Source organism: Ciconia boyciana, chromosome 30 (assembly GCF_034638445.1).
Source record: "Ciconia boyciana chromosome 30, ASM3463844v1, whole genome shotgun sequence".
Lineage (NCBI taxonomy): Eukaryota > Metazoa > Chordata > Aves > Ciconiiformes > Ciconiidae > Ciconia > Ciconia boyciana.
Window position 1 is genome coordinate 1711712 of NC_132963.1, and position 17867 is coordinate 1729578.

General features: G+C 75.1%; 2 protein-coding genes across 2 annotated transcripts in view; one reads left to right on the top strand and one right to left on the bottom strand.

Annotated features, from left to right (window-relative positions):
• Nucleotides 1–3244, top strand: part of MEGF8 (multiple EGF like domains 8) — a 30408-nt gene extending 27164 nt beyond the window's left edge. The window contains exons 38-43 of the mRNA XM_072848220.1: nucleotides 38–200; nucleotides 626–818; nucleotides 1015–1185; nucleotides 1387–1517; nucleotides 1611–1743; nucleotides 2095–3244. Coding sequence (XP_072704321.1) covers nucleotides 38–200; nucleotides 626–818; nucleotides 1015–1185; nucleotides 1387–1517; nucleotides 1611–1743; nucleotides 2095–3126 — 1823 coding nt within the window. The 3' untranslated portion in view covers nucleotides 3127–3244. The remainder of the gene's footprint in view (nucleotides 1–37; nucleotides 201–625; nucleotides 819–1014; nucleotides 1186–1386; nucleotides 1518–1610; nucleotides 1744–2094) is intronic.
• A 2266-nt stretch (nucleotides 3245–5510) lies between these two features.
• Nucleotides 5511–15348, bottom strand: LIPE (lipase E, hormone sensitive type). Its single transcript, XM_072848281.1, is given in 11 exon segments — nucleotides 5511–6976; nucleotides 7296–7393; nucleotides 7396–7562; nucleotides 7955–8104; nucleotides 9958–10090; nucleotides 11360–11654; nucleotides 11994–12179; nucleotides 12374–12519; nucleotides 12596–12656; nucleotides 13239–13752; nucleotides 15318–15348. Coding segments are annotated over 10 exon segments (3168 nt in total). The 5' UTR covers nucleotide 13752; nucleotides 15318–15348; the 3' UTR covers nucleotides 5511–5557.
• Nucleotides 15349–17867: the final 2519 nt, after the last annotated feature.

Below are 17867 nucleotides of genomic sequence, written 5' to 3' on the forward strand. Positions count from 1 at the left end.
TCCCCCCCCCTCCCCAGCCCCTTCCCTGCCACCCCAGGGCTGGCGCAGGCGTGTGGGGCAGAGGCGGAGTGGGCTTTCCTGGGCTGCCCCCCCGAGAACGAGTGTCTCAACGGGCACCACGACTGCAACGAGACCCAGGACTGCCACGACCTCCTGCACGGCTACCGCTGCGCGTGCAAGAGCGGCTACACGCTGGACAAGTGAGTGGGCGTGCGAGGGGCGGGCGTGCGAGGGGCGGCTGCTGCAAATCCCCCCCTAAGTGCGCGCCCACGGGGATTTGTGCTGGATCTGGTGCGTGCGCAGAGCAAACGGCCCTTGTAAGCGTGCACGGGTGAGCTTGCACGAGGGCGTTGCACAAGTCGTGCTGGGTGACCAACCTGAAAAGCGCGCGGCTTTTGCGCTGCCGTGGTGCCGCCCTCGTGCCAGCGAGCCCCGTGAGCGTGCAGGGAGCGACTCCGCACACGAGGCGCCCCGTGCATCCTCGTGAGCGGGTTTGCACGCACAAGGCGCGCCGTGCCTCCTCCCGAGCGTGCAGGGAGCCGGTTCGCGCGCGCGGGGAGCCCCCCGGGAGTGCGAGGGGCACCCCCTTGGGTCCTCCGTGCCCCCGTGCGAGCTCTCCCCGCAGCGCCACGGGGCTGTGCCGGCCGGTGTGCGAGCAGGGCTGCGTGAACGGGACGTGCGTGGAGCCCAACCGCTGCCGCTGCCACTTCGGCTACGTGGGGCACAACTGCTCGGTGCAGTGCCAGTGCAACGGGCACAGCAAGTGCCTCGGCCCTGCCGCCCGCGACCAGTGCCTCCAGTGCTTCAACAACACCAAGGTGGGGCGGCTGTGGGGCAGGGCGTGGGGTTGGGGGGGGGTGTGGGGCGGCATGGGGGCGCTGCTTGGGGCAGGGATGAAGGAGGGGAGGCGGGAGGGATGTGGGGCTGGGTGGGGCGGGATGCAGGGGGGGCTATGGGGCACGCATGGAGGGTGTGGGGCAGGCTGCAGCGCGGGCTGAGCCTGCCCCACGGCAGGGCCCACAGTGCGAGCGGTGCCGGCCCCTCTTCGTGGGCTCGGCGCGGGCGGGGGGCTCGTGCCGGCCCTGCCGCAGCTTCTGCCGCCACAACGCCGCCGTCTGCATCTCGCGGGAGGAGTACGAGCGCGCCCGCCGCGACCCTGCCCGCTTCCCCCTCGAGCCCGCCATGGTCAGTGGGGCGCCCCACGGCGTGGGGCAGGGGGGAGGAGGGGTCCCCACCGCAACGGGGCGGAGGGGTTCCGCTCACCGGTCCCGCGTCCTGGGGTTTAGGGGGCGTCCCCGTCACCAGCCCCACGTCCTGGGGGGGTCCCCGTCCGTCCCTCCCTCCCGTGGGGCGGCCGTGCCGCCCGCCCACCCCGCTGCCCCCCAGATCCCCACGTGGGTGTCGGAGGGGCCGAGCGAGGAGGCGGCCGTCTGCGTCAACTGCCAGAACAACAGCGTGGGCGAGCGCTGCGACGGCTGCCGGCCCGGCTTCTTCCTGCTCGATGGCGCCTGCACCAAGTACGGGGTCCTCGTGCAAGGGGGGGGGGAGGGACCGGACCCTCGTGCAAGGGGGTCCCCTCGTGCGAGCCTCGTGCGACGGCCCCCCCCCAGGTGCCAGTGCAACGGGCATGCGGACACGTGCAACGAGCTGGATGGGACGGGGTGTCCCTGCCAGAACAACACCGAGACGGGCAGCTGCCAGGGCAACAGCCCCGCCGACAAGAAGGACTGCTACAAGCAGCAGGTCAGGGCTCCGGCGCCGCGTCGCCGTCACCCCCTCCTGCACCCCCGCCTCGGCCCCACACCCGTGTCCTCGCGCCCACGTCCCCGTCGTCCCCGCACCCGTGTCCCCGCCTCGGCCCCACACCCACGTCCTTGCGCCCCGGTCGCCGCCGTCCCCGTGCTCACGCCGCCGTCCCCGTGACCGTCCCCGTGCTCCTGTCCCTCCCCGCACCCGGCACCCCGGTGCCGTCCCGCGCTCCCGTCCTGCTGCTCCTCTCCCCCGCGCGCCCGTCCCCGCGCCCGACGTCCCGGTGCCGCTCCCCCTGCACCCGCGGTGCTGACGCCCCGTGTCCCTCCACGTGTCACCCCTCAGTGCGCCAAGTGTCGCGACTCCTTCCACGGGCACCCGGTGGGGGGACAGCAGTGCTACCGGCTGATGGCGGTGGAGCAGGAGTACTGCCTGGACCCCACCTCGCAGAGCAACTGCTTCCACCAGCCCCAGCTCCAGCACCTGGGCCCCGGCCGCACCGTCCTCTTCGGCGTCCAGCCCAAATTCACCAACGTCGACATCCGCATCACGCTGGACGTCACCTTCGGCGGCGTCGACCTCTTCGTCTCCACCGCCTACGACACCTTCGCCGTCGACGTCGACCCCGCCACCGGCCGCCACCTCGTCCGCCTCCAGACCCCCCACCCCGCTGCCGCCGGCGCCGCCAACGCCACGCGGCTGCGGGAGGAGCGCGCCGGCGGGCTGGTGACCTACCTGACGGTGCGGGAGGCGGCGGCGGCGCTGGTGGTGCGGGGGGTGCGGGACCGGCTGGTGCTGACCTACCCCCACGCCCTGCACCCCCTCAAGTCCAGCCGCTTCTACCTGCTGCTGCTGGGCGTGGGGGGCCCGCGGGGCGGCCCCTCGCAGGGGCTGCTCTTCTTCCGCCAGGACCAGGCCCACATCGACCTCTTCGTCTTCTTCTCCGTCTTCTTCTCCTGCTTCTTCCTCTTCCTCGCCCTCTGCGTCCTGCTCTGGAAGGCCAAGCAGGGGCTGGACGCCCGCCACGAGCAGCGCCGGCACCTCCAGGAGATGAGCAAGATGGCCAGCCGCCCCTTCGCCAAGGTCACCGTCTGCTTCGAGCGGGGGGCGCCCCCCGGGCCCCCCCGCCGCCGCCCCGCCGGCACCCCGGCCCCCCCTCCGCCCGGTGCCGGGCCGGTGACGCTGGAGCCCACCGAGGACGGGGTGGCGGCGGTGGCCACGCTCCTGCTGCAGCTGCCGGGGGGGCCGCGGGGACCCCACCGCGCCGCCCTGGCCTCCGCCCTGGTGACGCTGCGCCAGGGGCTGCAGGAGTACGGGGGGGGCCCCCCGGCACGCAAGGGGGGGCTGGCCCACGAGCTCACCTCCATGGCGCTCTGAGGGGGGGGGAACCCCGCTTTCGGGGCGGCCCTGGACGTGGAAGGGGGAAGGGGGTGCTGCTCCCCACATCTGCTGGGTGCGGCACCCCCCGATTTATGGGGGGCACCCCCTATCTGGGGGGGATGGGAGGCCAGAGGACGGCCCGTCGTGTTGGGGGCGATGGGGGTGCCGCACCCCCGTATTCGCAGGGAGACACGGGGCACCCCTCCCCCCCCAGTATTTTGGGGGTGGGTGCGATGTGTTACCCCAACATTTTGGGGGGGCCAGTGGCTGCCCCCACCGTTGTCCTGCACAGCACCCCTGGATGGGGGAGGGGGCAGCGCATCACCCCTATTTGGGGGGGCAGGGGCTGCCCCCCCTTCACGACACAACACTCCGGTATTTATTGGGGGGGGCAGCGTGTTGCCGCCTTTTTGGGGGGGTGTGGGGTGTGTCAGGGTGCTGCTCCCCCCCATTTATGCCTGTATTTATTGGGGGATGGGGGTGCTGCCTCCGGCCCTTTGCCATGGGGGTCATGCCAGGCTTTGGGGGGGGGGGGGGGCCCTCCTTGCACTGTTTTGTGCCCCCCCCTCCCCCGGCTGTCGGGGGGGGGGGGGTTAATAAACACCCTTTGCCCCCCCCCCCCCCGTATGTCCCTGAAATCAACCAGGACCCAGAGGTCAGGGGGTTTATTGGGGGGCTGGGGGGGGCAACATGCCACATTTTGGGGTGAATGTCCCCATTTCAGGGTGTCTCTGCCTCCGCTGTCCTGGGGCGGTGCCACGCCCCGTTTTTGGGGCAAATGCTCCCTGTTTGGGGTCAGCAGGAGCCCTGCAGCTCGGTGGCCGTCTGGCAGACAGCGGCCCAGCCCTCCAGCATGCAGCCCTGGAGGGACGGGGGGGTCACCCCCAAAACCCCTCGGTGTGCCCCCGTTCCCCCTGGAGACCCCAAACCGTCCTGACCTCGGAGGAGGGGACACCCCAAACCCTTTGCTCTCCCCCACTCCAACCCCTCCTGTCCCCACCCTGGACACCCCAAACCCCTCCTGCCCTTGGGGGGGGGGGGGGAACGGGGACGGGACACCCCGAGCCCTCCCCTAGAGCCGCCCCAAATCCTCCTGCCATTCATGGGAACCCCCAAACCCTCCAGCCCTGGGTTAGGGGAGCATCCAACACCCCCCCCCCAAGGATGCCCAAGCCCCCTGCCCTTGGGGGGGGGACCCCAAACCTCCCGCCCTGGGCCGCACCCGACCCCGGAGCTGCTGCCGCAGGGGGGACGCGGCGCCGCCATCGCCCCGGGCAAGTGGCAACTTGGGGGGGACCTCCCACCCCCCCCGGCGAGGGCAGGACGGGCAGCGGAGGGCAGTGGGCCGCGCACGGGCCCCCACGCAGGAGGAGCGGCTGCTCTGGACACGTGGGTCCCTGAGAGCCCGGGGGGGGGGCGGCGTGCGGGGTCCCCACCCTTCGCGTGGGCCGTGGGCCGTGGGCCGTGGGTTGGGCCCACCCCGGTTCCCCCAGCCCGCCCCACGGGGGTGCCCCCACAGAGCCCCAGGGCTCCCCCTGTACGGCCATGGGGCGGGGTAATGCGGAGGGCTCTGTGGGGGGCTGCGGGGTCTCCCCGCCGTGGGGCAGCCGGTGCAGCAGCTTCAGCCCCGGGTGATCGGGGGGGGCAGCCCGGACACCCCCGCCCCGCTCCCACGCCGCTGGCGCTGCGACCGCCACCTACCCTACGCCGTTTGCGTGGCGGCTACGCCGCTTGCGTGGCGGCAACGCACAACTCCCGTTCCTACGCCGTTTGCGTGGCGGCAATGCACAGCTCCCACGCTTCCGCCGTTTGCGTGGAGGGTACGCCGTTTGCGTGGCGGCAACGCACGGCTCCCACTCCTACGCCGTCTGCGTGGCGGCAACGTACGACTCCCACTCCTACGCCGCTTGCGTGGCGGCAACGTACGACTCCCACTCCTACGCCGCTTGCGTGGCGGCAACGCATAACTCCCGTTCCTACGCCGTTTGCGTGGCAGCTACGCCGTTTGCGTGGCGGCAACGCACGGCTCCCACTCCTACGCCGTCTGCGTGGCGGCAACGTACGACTCCCACTCCTACGCCGCTTGCGTGGCGGCAACGTACGACTCCCACTCCTACGCCGCTTGCGTGGCGGCAACGTACGACTCCCACTCCTGCGCCGTTTGCGTAGCCGCCCCCCCCTCCCCCCCCGCCAGCGGCTCCGCGCCGCCACCTTGGGGCGGCACCGCCGGGACTCTTTGGCGCGGGATCCCTCCGCGGGGCGGGGCCAAGGGCGGATCCCTCCGCGCGGGAGCTCTGCTTCGTCCCCCCATAGAGACGGGGGCGGCTCCTGGGCTCGCAGCACCCCCCCCCCGCGGGCACAGGGAGGCCTCCGTGGTGTCAGCGGGTCTTTATTCCCCCCGGGGGGCCGGGCCCCCCACCCCGGGGGCTCAGGACCCCACCTCGCGCCCCGCGGGGCCGCTGGGGCGGCGGGCGAGCGCCTGGGCTCCGCTGTGCCGCTGGCCGGGGGGCGGCCGGGCGGGGCCGGCGCCGTCCGGGGGGCGGGGGGAGCCCCCAGAGGCCGGGGCCCCGCAGCACGGGGGCGGCTGGGCCGAGGGGCGCCGGGGGGGGGCCCCGGTCTCGGGGGCGGGCAGGGACCCCGCGGTCCCGTGGGTCAGGGCGGTGCCGTTGCCGTGGGTCGAGGAGGCCCCGGTGCCGTGGGGCAGGACGGTGCCGTTGCCGTGGGTCGAGCCGCTGCTGGTGCTGTGGGTCGAGGAGGCCCCGGTGCCGTGGGGCAGGACGGTGCCGTCAACATGGGTCAGGGCGGTGCCGTTGCCGTGGGTCGAGCCGCTGCTGGTGCTGTGGGTCGAGGAGGCCCCGGTGCCGTGGGGCAGGACGGTGCCGTCAACATGGGTCAGTGCAGCACTGTGGCCGTGGGTCGAGGTGGCCCCGCTGCCGTGGGTCGGGGCAGCGCTGCTGCCTTCAGCCCCAGTGCCGTGGGCCGGGGCAGTGCCATTGCCGTGGGTCGGGGCGGTGTCATCGCTGTGGGTCGATGTACCCTCCACGCCAGGGTTGGCTGCAGCCACTGAGCCGTGGGTCGGGGCAGCTCCAGGGCCCCCCACATCCCCCATGCTGTGGGTCGCAGCAGCCAGGGAGCCAAGGCTTGCTGTGCCCCCCACGCCATGAGTTGCCAAGCTCTCCTCGCAGCCCCCCAGCAGCAGCGACCCGTGGCAGGGACCTTCTTGTGGGGCCGTGCTGTCCCGCCGCGCCCCCAGCAGCAGCGACCCACGGCGGGGGCTGTCCTGGGGGGTCAGGCTCTCCCTGCGAGACCCCAACAGCACCGACCCACGGCGGGGGCTGTCTTGGGGGGCCAGGCTCTCCCTGCGGGACCCCAGCAGCAGCGACCCCCGGCGAGGGCTGTCCTGGGGGGCCAGGCTCTCCCTGCGGGACCCCAAGAGCACCGACCCCCGGCGGGGGCTGTCCTGGGGGGCCAGGCTCTCCCTGCGGGACCCCAGCAGCAGCGACCCCCGGCGGGGACTGTCCTGGGGGGCCAGGCTCTCCCTGCGGGACCCCAGGAGCACCGACCCACGGCGGAAACCGTCCTGTGGGGCCAGGCTGTCCCTGCGGAGGCCCAGCAGCAGCGAGCCCCGGCGGGGGCCGTCTGGGGGGGCACTGGGGGGCTGGAGGATGTCGCGGATGAGGCGGGTGCAGATGGCGGTGGCCTGGCGGGTCTCGGGGCTCAGGGGGCCCAGGCTGAGGAAGCCGTGGGGCAGGTCGGGCACCACCCGCAGCGTCACCGGCCGCCCCAGCGCCCGCAGCCGCCGGGCCAGCGCCACCGAGTCGTCCAGCATCGGGTCCAGCGCGCAGGCCTGGGGGTGGGGGCAGGGGTCAGGGGAGGTGGGGGGTGGGGGCACACGGGGTCGGGGGGACACGGGCGGTCAGGGGGTGTCGGGGGCACGGGGACACGGGCTGTCGGTGGGGACGTGGGCACGTGGGGCACGGGGGTGTCGGGGGCACACGGGATGTCGGGGGACGTGGGGTGTTGGGGCACGTGGGGGTGTCAGTGGGAAGGGGCTGTCGGGGGGAAGATGGGGGTGTCCGTGGGGACGCGTCAGGGGCCTGGGGGGTCCGTGTCCCATCCCGCGCCCCCGGGGCAGCTGCGGGAGGCCGGGGGTCTCGGGGACTCACCACCAGGTGGACGGGGGGCAGCCCCCCCAGCATGCCGTCGGGGGCCAGCAGCCGGGACATGGAGGGGTTCCTGGCCAGGGGGGCGGGGGGCAGGGGGAAGCAGGCGGGGGCCCCCGGCTGCGCAGGGGCTGGAACTCGTCTGGGTACTCGAGCGCATCCCCCCGTCCTCGGGGTCCCCTCGCCGTGGGGGGCCCCCGGGGGGCAGCCGGGGGGACTCCTCCTCCCGCGGTGCCCCCGCCGCCTCCGAGATGCTCGTGCGCGCTGCGTCTGCGGGGTGGGAGCCACAAATCCTCTCCCCCTGTGTCCCCAAGTCCCCCCCGTGTCCCCAAACACCCCGGGGTCCCCAACGCCCTCCCAGTGTGCCAAGCACCCCCCACGTCCCCCCCATGTCTCCAAATCCCCTCCCTGTGTCCCTCAAAACTCCCGGTGTCCCACCCCCACCCCCCGTCCTCAACACCCCCCCGTCCCCTGATGCTCCCCGTGACCCCAAATGCCCCCAGTGTCCCCAAATTCCCCCTGCCCACATCCCCGCCCCGTGTCCCCAACACCCCTCTGTCCCCAAATCCCCTCCCACTGCCTGCAAGCCCCCGGTCCCGCCGGTGCGGGGCAGGGTTTGCCCCCATCGCCCCCCAGCCCGCTCCCCCATTCCCCCGCCGCACCGGGGTGGGCGGGGGGCCCGCGGAAGAGCCCCCCCAGCCAGGCGGCCGCCCCCCGGCGCAGGGCGCGCAGCAGCAGGGCCGTGTCGCGGCGCAGCAGCCGCGTGGGGCTGAGGGTCTCCAGGGCGGGGGGCTCGGCCTCCCCCTCCATGCCTGGGGGGGCAGGGGGCCCCCACCTGGCCCCAGCAGCCCTGCGGGGGGGGGGGGGGGGGCAGCACGCCCGAGGGCTGCCCCCACCCCCACATCCTGCGTCCCCCCATGTCCCTCCAGCCCTCCCAGGCCGTCCTGTGCCCCCACCTCCCCCAGCCCCCCACGTCCCCCCAAACACCCATCTCCCCAGCCCCCTGACCCCCCATCTCCCCAGGCCCCATCTCCCCTGACCCCCATCTCCCCCAGCCCCCATCTCCCCTGACCCCATCTCCCCAGCCCCCGTGTCCCCCCTGACCCCCATCTCCCCCAGCCCCCCATCTCCCCCTGACCCCCCCATCTCCCCCAGCCCCCCGTGTCCCACTGACCCCCCATCTCTCCCCAGGCCCCATCTCCCCCTGACCCCCCATCTCCCCCAGCCCCCATCTCCCCTGACCCCCCATCTCCCCAGCCCCCATCTCCCTGACCCCCCATCTCCCCCAGCCCCCATCTCCCCCGACCCCCCATCTCCCCCAGCCCCCCGTGTCCCCCCCGACCCCCCATCTCCCTCTCCCCAGCCCCCGTGTCCCCCTGACCCCCCATCTCCTCCAGCCCCCATCTCCCTGACCTCCCCATCTCCCCCAGCCCCCATCTCCCCTGACCCCCCATCTCCCTCAGCCCCCCGTGTCCCCCTGACCCCCCATCTCCCCCAGCCCCCCGTGTCCCCCTGACCCCCATCTCCCCCAGCCCCCCTCTCCCCCAGCCCCCGTGTCCCCCTGACCCCCCATCTCCCCCAGCCCCCATCTCCCCAGCCCCCATCTCCCCCAGCCCCCATCTCCCCTGACCCCCATCTCCCCCAGCCCCCATCTCCCCCAGCCCCCGACCCCCATCTCCCCAGCCCCCAACTCCCCTGACCCCCCATCTCCCCCAGCCCCCGTGTCCCCCTGACCCCCATCTCCCCAGCCCCCATCTCCCCCTGACCCCCATCTCCCCCAGCCCCCATCTCCCCTGACCCCCCATCTCCCCCAGCCCCCCGTGTCCCCCCTGACCCCCCATCTCCCCCAGCCCCCATCTCCCCCTGACCCCCATCTCCCCAGCCCCCATCTCCCCCTGACCCCCCATCTCCCCCAGCCCCCATCTCCCCCGACCCCCATCTCCCCAGCCCCCGTGTCTCCCCCTGACCCCCCATCTCCCCCAGCCCCATCTCCCTGACCCCCCATCTCCCCCAGCCCCCATCTCCCCCTGACCCCCCATCTAGCCCCGTGTCCCCCTGACCCCCCATCTCCCCCAGCCCCCGTGTCCCCTGACCCCCCATCTCCCCCAGCCCAGCCCCCGTGTCCCCCTGACCCCCCATCTCCCCAGCCCCATCTCCCCCAGCCCCATCTCCCCATCTCCCCTGACCCCCCATCTCCCATCTCCCCCTGCCCCATCTCCCCCAGCCCCCTCCCCCTCCCCATCTCCCCAGCCCCCATCTCCCCCAGCCCCCATCTCCCCCTGACCCCCCATCTCCCCAGCCCCCATTTCTCCCCTGAACCCCCATCTCCCCCAGCCCCCATCTCCCCCTGACCCCCCATCTCCCCCAGCCCCCATCTCCCCTGATCCCCCATCTCCCCCAGCCCCCGTGTCCCCCTGACCCCCCCATCTCCCCAGCCCCCATCTCCCCCAGCCCCCATCTCCCCTGACCCCCCATCTCCCCCAGCCCCCTGTGTCCCCCTGACCCCCCATCTCCTCCAGCCCCCATCTCCCCTGACCTCCCCATCTCCCCTGACCCCCCATCTCCCCTCAGCCCCCGTGTCCCCCCCGACCCCCCATCTCCCCCAGCCCCCATCTCCCCTGACCCCCCATCTCCCCCCACCCCCCATCTCCCCAGGCCCCCCCACCTGCGTAGGCGCTGAGGCACTTGCAGAGGACGCCGAGGGGCAGGAGCGGGTCCAGCAGCGTCAGCAGGCGGGAGGGGGACACGGCCGCCTGCACCAGCGTGACCGGGTAGGCCGCCACGATGCCGTCGGGTGCCTGCACCCCCACGGCCGCCGCCCGCATCGACACCGTCAGGCAGAGGTTGCCGCCCGCGCTGTCCCCCGCCAGGCACACGCGCTGCGCCGTCGAGCCTGCGGCGCGGACGGACGGACGGACGGACGGTCACCCCGCCGGCCCTGCCGGGGCGGGGGGGCTTCGCCCCGGCAGCGGCACCCGAGGGTGCCGGCCGCGCAGCCGGGGTGGCGGCGGCACGGCTGCGGTGGGGTAGTGGGGGGGCTCTGCCCCACGGGAGGGGCTCCCCCAGGTCACCTGCAGCACCGCAGGGGCCTCCCCACATCCTGCTCTCCCCGCGGCAGCCCCCTCACCCCCCTGCTCCCCAGCAGGTCCCCTGCACGCCCCCCCAGGCCCCCAGCAGCCCCCCAGTGGACCCCCAGCTGCCCCCCCAGACCCCCCGCAGCCCCCAGTAGACCCCCAGCAGCCCCCCAGGCCCCCCGCAGCCCCCCAGTCCCCCAGTGGACCCCCAGCTGCCCCCACAGGCCCCCCCAGTCCCCCAGTAGACCCCCAGCAGCCCCCCAGACCCCCAGCTGCCTGCCCCAGACCCCCGCAGCCCCCCAGCAGCCCCCCCCAGGCCCCCAGTGGACCCCCAGCAGCCCCCCCAGGCCCCCAGCTGCCTGCCCCAGACCCCCAGCTGCCCCCCAGGCCCCCCGCAGCCCCCAGTAGACCCCCAGCAGCCCCCCAGACCCCCAGCAGCCCCCCAGACCCCCAGCTGCCCGCCCCAGACCCCCGCAGCCCCCAGAAGCCCCCCAGGCCCCCAGTGGACCCCCAGCTGCCCCCCAGACCCCCCACAGCCCCCAGTAGACCCCCAGCAGCCCCCCAGGCCCCCAGTGGACCCCCAGCTGCCCCCCAGACCCCCGCAGCCCCCAGTAGACCCCCAGCAGCCCCCCCAGACCCCCAGCAGCACCCCAGTCCCCCAATGGACCCCCAGCAGCCCCCCAGGCCCCCAGTGGACCCCCAGCTGCCCGCCCCAGACCCCCGCAGCCCCCAGCAGCCCCCCAGGCCCCCAGTGGACCCCCAGCAGCCCCCCACAGGCCCCCCGCAGCCCCCCAGTCCCCCAGTAGACCCCCAGCAGCCCCCCGACCCCCAGCAGCACCCCAGTCCCCCAATGGACCCCCAGCAGCCCCCCCAGGCCCCCAGTGGACCCCCAGCTGCCCCCCCAGGACCCCGCAGCCCCCCAGAAGCCCCCCCAGGCCCCCAGTGGACCCCCAGCAGCCCCCCCAGGCCCCCCGCAGCCCCCCAGCCACCCACCCAGCAGGCGGCAGTTGCGCAGGGCCCAGCAGTAGGCGTAGAAGCACTCCTCCAGGGCCCGGGGGAAGGGGGCCTCGGGCGCCAGGGCGTAGTCGACGGAGAGGATGGGGGCACCCAGCTCGCGCGCCCACCCCCGCAGGTAGGGCTCGTGGGAGCGGGAGGTCTGCGCCACGAAGCCCCCCCCGTGGAAGTGCACCAGCAGGGCGGGCGAGGGGGGCAGGGGGGGCCCCCGCCACCACCGCAACGGCGCCCGCGGCCCCTCGGCGTGCGTCAGGGCGCTCAGCGCCGCGCTGTCCTGGGGGAGCGGGATGAGCCGCGCTGTGGGGGCCCCCGCGGCAGGGACCCCCACGGTGCCCCCCGCCCCGCGCCCCACGGCAGGGATCCCCACGGTGCCCCCCGCCCCCCACGGCAGGGACCCCCACGGTTCCCCCTGCGGACGGCCCCCACCCCGCGCCCTGCGGCAGGGATCCCCACGGTGCCCCCCGCCCCACGGCAGGGACCCCCACGGTTCCCCCACGGTGCCCCCGCCCCGCGCCCCGCGGCAGGGACCCCCATGGTGCCCCCGCGGACGGCCCCTCCCAGCAGGTCCCCCGCATCCCCCTCATAGCGGGTGCCCCCCCGCGCCCCCCCTCACCTGCCCCTCGCGCAGGTGGTAGGAGAGCAGCCGCATGTGGACGGGGCCCGGGCCGGTGTGTGCCACGGGGGGGGCGATGGTGACGGTGACGGAGGGGTCGGCCGCCAGCGGCAGCTCCAGGGGCTCGGGGGGCACCGTCAGCGCCCGGCACACCCCCACCTGCGTGGCCGTCATGCTGGCCACCGACTGCGGGGAGGGGGGTCAGGGGGCTCGGGTCCCCCCAGGCCCCCTGGCAAGGCAGCCCCCGGAGCGGGGACCCCCGTAGCAGACAGCCCCTTCCCTCTGCCCCCCACGGTGGCACCCCGTGCCCCCCAGCAGGCCGCTGTGCCTGGCGGGGGCCGGGGGGCTCAGGGGGGTCCCGGGGAGGGGTCCCCGCTCACCGCCAGCAGCTCGGTCTCGGTCAGGTTCCAGAAGCTCTTCCAGAAATGCACGTCCAGGTTCTGCGTCAGGCGCTCGAACTCGTCCCCCCGCAGCTCGGGGTCGATGGCGAACTTCCCGCTGGTGAAGAGGGACCCGGCCGCCACCCCTGGGGGGGACAGGGGGGTGACAGGGCCGGCTGGCACCCGGGAGCCCCCCCGGCCCCCCCAGCTGCCGGCGCTCACCCAGCCCCATGTCGTTGCGCTTGTAGTTCTCCCCGAAGGAGACGAGGCCGATGGCGATGGTCTGCAGGAAGGGGCGGATAGAGGGGGCAAACTGCGGGGATGGCACCGCGTGTCACCGCTTGTCACCGCCTGTCCCTGTGTCCCCGCAGGCTGGCCGTCTGAGCCCGGCGCTGCGGGAACCCGCCCCGTCCCCACGCGTCCGTGAGCCCTGGCGGCCACGCTCCCCCGTGTCCCCACGTGTCCCCACGTCCCCGTGCCCCAGCACGCCTGCAGCCCCGGGCAGCGTCTGAGCCTAATGCCACCTCCCGGCACGTCCCCACACGTCCCCTGGCTCCGAGGCACCGTGTCCCCACGTCCCCGCCCGCCACAAACCCAAGGCCCCGTGCAAGCTCGTCCCCGCGTCCCCACGTCCCCGCGTCAACCTGTCCCCGTGTCCCCGTACAGGGCTGTTCCCACGTCCCCGTGCAAACCCCTCCCCGCGTCCCCGCACCAACCTGTCCCCACGTCCCCGTGCAAACCCATCCCCGCGTCCCCACGTCCCCGTGCTCCACAGACCCAAACCCCCAGGCAAAGCCGTCTCGGCGTCCCCGCGCTGACCCGTCCCCACGTCCCCACGCCAAGCCGTCCTCAGCGTCCCCGTCACCTGGAAGCCGAGGCAGCGGCCGTAGAAGCAGCCGTTGTGCATGGTGCTGTACTCGCGCAGCACCAGCTCGCTCAGGCCGTCCTCCTCGGGCGGGAAGAGGCAGCCGGGGCGGTTGTGGGCCAGCAGCCGCTGGGCCAGGCAGAGCAGGGCACGCAGCTGGGCCAGCGCCGCGCAGTAGGCCTCCAGCTCGGCCACGTTGTGCCCGGCGCGGAAGAAGACGCTGCGGCGGTGGGCAGCCACGTAGCGGCTCTTGTGGACGGCGTGGGCCAGGCAGCACCGCGCCGTCTGCACCAGGCTGCGGTAGCCGTTGCCCGGCGTGGCCTCGTCCAGGTCGAAGCGATGGTAGAGGCGGGCGAAGTGCCGCAGGGCCGGTTCCAGGCGCCGGCCGTGCTCCCGCAACGCGGCGAAGGCGGCGGCGAAGCGGCGGCCGCTCTCGGTGCCGCTCCGTTGGAAGAAGGAAGCGTTGTCCTCCGCCAGCGCTTGCAGCGACTGGAAGAGCGGCCGGGCGTCCATGCTGCCGGGGCGGGAGGGTCAGGGGGTGCCCGCAGCCCCTTATGAACCGGCCCCTCCGCCCCGGGGAGGAGCGGGAGGCCGGGGGGCTGGCGGGGGGGGGCCCCGGGAGGCGGCCGGGGCTGGGCCGGCCGGGGTCGGGAAGGGCGGTGGGGCAAAGAAGGGCTACGGGGCCAAGGCAGTGGGATGAGGGCCAGTTATGGGGCCAAGGGAGTGGGGCAGAGGGGTCGGGCAGGGTTACGGGGCCAAGCAGCGGGGCAGGAGGGGTGAGGGTCAGCTACGGGGTGCCAGTGCCCCGCTGTAAAACGCCGGCTGCCCCCCAAGGAGGAGGAAAGGACGTGGGACTGGGGGGGGGCTGGTTCTGGGGGCCCCAGGGGGTGTCTGGGCCGAGCAAGTGGGGCAGGGGCCACGAGGAAGGGCTATGGGGTGCCGGCAGCCCCTTATAAAGCGGCAGCTCCGCCCCCGGGGGAGCCTGGTGTTGGGGGCCCCAGGGGGTGTCTGGGGCAGGGGCCGGCCGGGGGTTGAGCAAGGGAGTGGGGCAGGGGGACGGGACGGGCCAGGGACACTGGGGCAGGGGGACGGGGACGGGGGTGGCTGCGGGGACGGGGACAGGGACGTTCCCGTGCGACCCCAGACTGGGGCCGAGGGCGGGGGGGCGAGCCCAGTCGGCTGTGGGGTGGCTGTGGGGGAACTGTGGGGCAGCGGTGGGGCACGGGGACGTGCCTGGGTGACCGTGGGGTGGGCGCGGGGCACCGGCACATGCCTGAGCAGTCACAGGGCAGCTGTGGGGCAGGCATGGGGCTGTTGTGGGGCACAGGGACGTGCGTGGGTGGCTGTGGGGCGGCCGTGGGGCACAGGGAGGTGTCGGGGTGACGGGGGTGACCGTGGGGTGACAATGGGGCACAGGGAGGTGTCGGGGTGACCGTGGGGTGGCCCTGGGGTGACAATGGGGCACCGGGAGGTGTCGGGGTGACGGGGAGGCGACCGTGGGGTGACAATGGGGCACCGGGAGGTGTCGGGGTGACCATGGGGCGACTGTGGGGCGACCGTGGGGTGACAATGGGGCACCGGGAGGTGTCGGGGTGACCATGGGGCGACCGTGGGGCGACCGTGGGGTGACAATGGGGCACCGGGGGCTGACGGGGGGGCGACCGTGGGGCGACCGTGGGGTGACAATGGGGCACCGGGAGGTGTCGGGGTGACGGGGGGGCGACCGTGGGGTGACAATGGGGCACCGGGAGGTGTCGGGGTGACCGTGGGGTGGCCCTGGGGTGACAATGGGGCACCGGGAGGTGTCGGGGTGACCATGGGGCGACTGTGGGGCGACCGTGGGGTGACAATGGGGCACCGGGAGGTGTCGGGGTGACCGTGGGGCGGCCCTGGGGTGCGGGGCCCACCCCGGGCCCGTCACCCCCCGGTCACAGCCCCCCGTTTCGGGCCTGGCGCCCCCGCCCCCACGCGTTGGGGTGCTTCACCCCCGTTTCGGGTCCCCCCCCAGTTTCGGGTCCCCCCCCAGTTTCGGGGTCCCCCCCCCCGTTTCGGGTCCCCCCGCCCCGGGCTCTCTCCCACCTGCGCTCCACCGCCCCGCCCCGCCGCTTCCGACCACGTGACTCGCGACGCCCAATCGCCGCCGGGCGCCGCGCGCGTCGCCCTGGCAACCGTCACCGTCCCCCAGCCGCGCATGCGCGCCGGCCCCTGACCGCCCCCAGCCCGCCCCGCGGGGTCGCGCCCCCTGACCCGGCGCGGCGGAGTCGGCGCGTTGCTGAGGCCTTTATTGGGGCGACCCTGACCCCCAGGACTGCGGGGTCAAGGGCGGCCCCGGCAGTCAGAGGGGGCGGGGGTTAAAGCGGGGTCGGGGGTAAAGGGGGCGCGGGGCGTCGGGGGTTCGGGGGGTAGAGGGGGGCCGGGGTTAAAGGGGGTCATGGGGGGGTCACGGGGGCCGGGGGCTCAGGAGGGGTAAAGGGGCGGTCCGAGGTTAGAGGGGGTCACGGGGGGTTACGGGGTTAACGGGGTCACGGGGGTTCGGGGCATGAAGGGGCGGTCCGGGGTTACAGGGGGTCACGGGGGTCACGGGGGTCACGGGGTTCAGGAGGGTAAAGGCGCGGTCCGAGGTTAGAGGGGTCACGGGGGTCACGGGGGTCACGGGGGTCGGGGGTTCAGGAGGGGTAAAGGCGCGGTCCGAGGTTAGAGGGGTCACGGGGGTCACGGGGGTCACGGGGGTCCGGGGCTGAAGGGGCGGTCCGGGGTTACAGGGGGTCACGGGGGTCACGGGGGTCACGGGGGTCACAGGGGGTTCAGGAGGGGTAAAGGCGCGGTCCGAGGTTAGAGGGGTCACGGGGGGTCACGGGGTTAACGGGGGTCACGGGGGGTTCGGGGCATGAAGGGGCGGTCCGGGGTTACAGGGGGTCACGGGGGTCACGGGGGGTCACGGGGGTTCAGGAGGGGTAAAGGCGCGGTCCGAGGTTAGAGGGGGTCACGGGGGTCACGGGGGTCACGGGGGTCGGGGGTTCAGGAGGGGTAAAGGCGCGGTCCGAGGTTAGAGGGGGTCACGGGGGTCACGGGGTCACGGGGGTTCGGGGATGAAGGGGCGGTCCGGGGTTACAGGGGGTCACGGGGGTCACGGGGGTCACAGGGGGTTCAGGAGGGGTAAAGGCGCGGTCCGAGGTTAGAGGGGGTCACGGGGGGTCACGGGGGTCACGGGGGGTTCAGGAGGGGTAAAGGCGCGGTCCGAGGTTAGAGGGGGTCACGGGGGTCACGGGGGGTCACGGGGGGTTCAGGAGGGGTAAAGGCGCGGTCCGAGGTTAGAGGGGGTCACGGGGGTCACGGGGGTCACGGGGGGTTCAGGAGGGGTAAAGGCGCGGTCCGAGGTTAGAGGGGGTCACGGGGGGGTCACGGGGGTCACGGGGGGTCCGGGGCTGAAGGGGCGGTCCGGGGTTACAGGGGGTCACGGGGGTCCGGTGGGGCTGGGGGCAGAAGGGGGGCGCGGGGGGGTCGGGAGGGCATCGGGGGGCACAGGGGACCTGCGCGGGTCGGGGGTGTCCGAGGAGGGGGTCCGGGGGTCCACGCGGGTCCGGGGTCCCTACAGCGGCAGGGAGAGCCCCTTGGTGGGGCGCGCGGGCGGCAGCGCGGGGGCACCGTCCCCGCCGGCGGCTCCTGGGGGGCGAGAGGACCCTGGGCGGCAGAAGGGGTCAGGGGGTCCCCGGCGACCCCCCCCCCCCGGCGCTGCCTCACCCTTTCTCCCGCAGGCACACGGCCGTCCGGGGGGCCGCCGGGCCGCCGGCGCGGTGAGCGGCCCCGGGGCCGGGGGGCAGCGCCGGGGGCGCGATGCGGGCGGGGCGGCCCCCCCGCCCCCCCAGCAGCGCCGGGAGGCTCCGGGGGGGCCGGGGGGCGGCGGGGACCCCCAGCAGCAGCAGCAGCAGCAGCAGCGGCAGCGACGGAGCCATTTTGCTCCGGGGGGCCCCGCCGCGCCTTTATCCCCCCCCGCCCGCAGCCCCCCACCCCCCCGCGCGGGGCGGCGCTGCCGGGAAGCACCTGGAGGGGTTTGGCGGGGCGCCCACCGCCGCGCCCTCGCCGGCACCCCCGAAACGGGCTCCGGCCCCCCGCCCCTCCGGGAAGCGGCCGGGGCTCTGTGGGGTCTGGGCTCACCCCACAGCCGCCCCCCCCCCCCCCACCCCGGGGTGTGGCGGGGCCCCCCGGCGCTGGGGGGGCCGGGGGGGCCGGGGTGCACCCTCTGCGGGCGGGTGGGAAGGGGGGCCTGGCGGCCGGGGGGCGGCAGGATGGGGGGGGCGGCCGCTGGTGGCGGGTGGGGGACGGTGGCACCGGGACCCCCGCACCGGCCCCGGGACCCCCTGTTCCTGCCCGGGGCCCCCCGTGCCCCCCCCCCCAGCTGACGGAGCCTCCTTCCCCACAGCCGCCCCTCCGGGCTCCTGCCCCCGCTGTGGGGCCGGCCCCCCCGCCGGGACCCCGACGTCGCCCAGGAGCGGGGGACGTCACCTTCGCGCCGTGACGCCCCGCGCGTGGGGTGAGTGCCCCCCGCCCACCCCGCGTCCCCGTGGCCGACCCCGGCCCTGCCTCCCCCCTGCCGTCCCTGTCCTCGTGTCCGCCCCCGCTTCCTTTTGC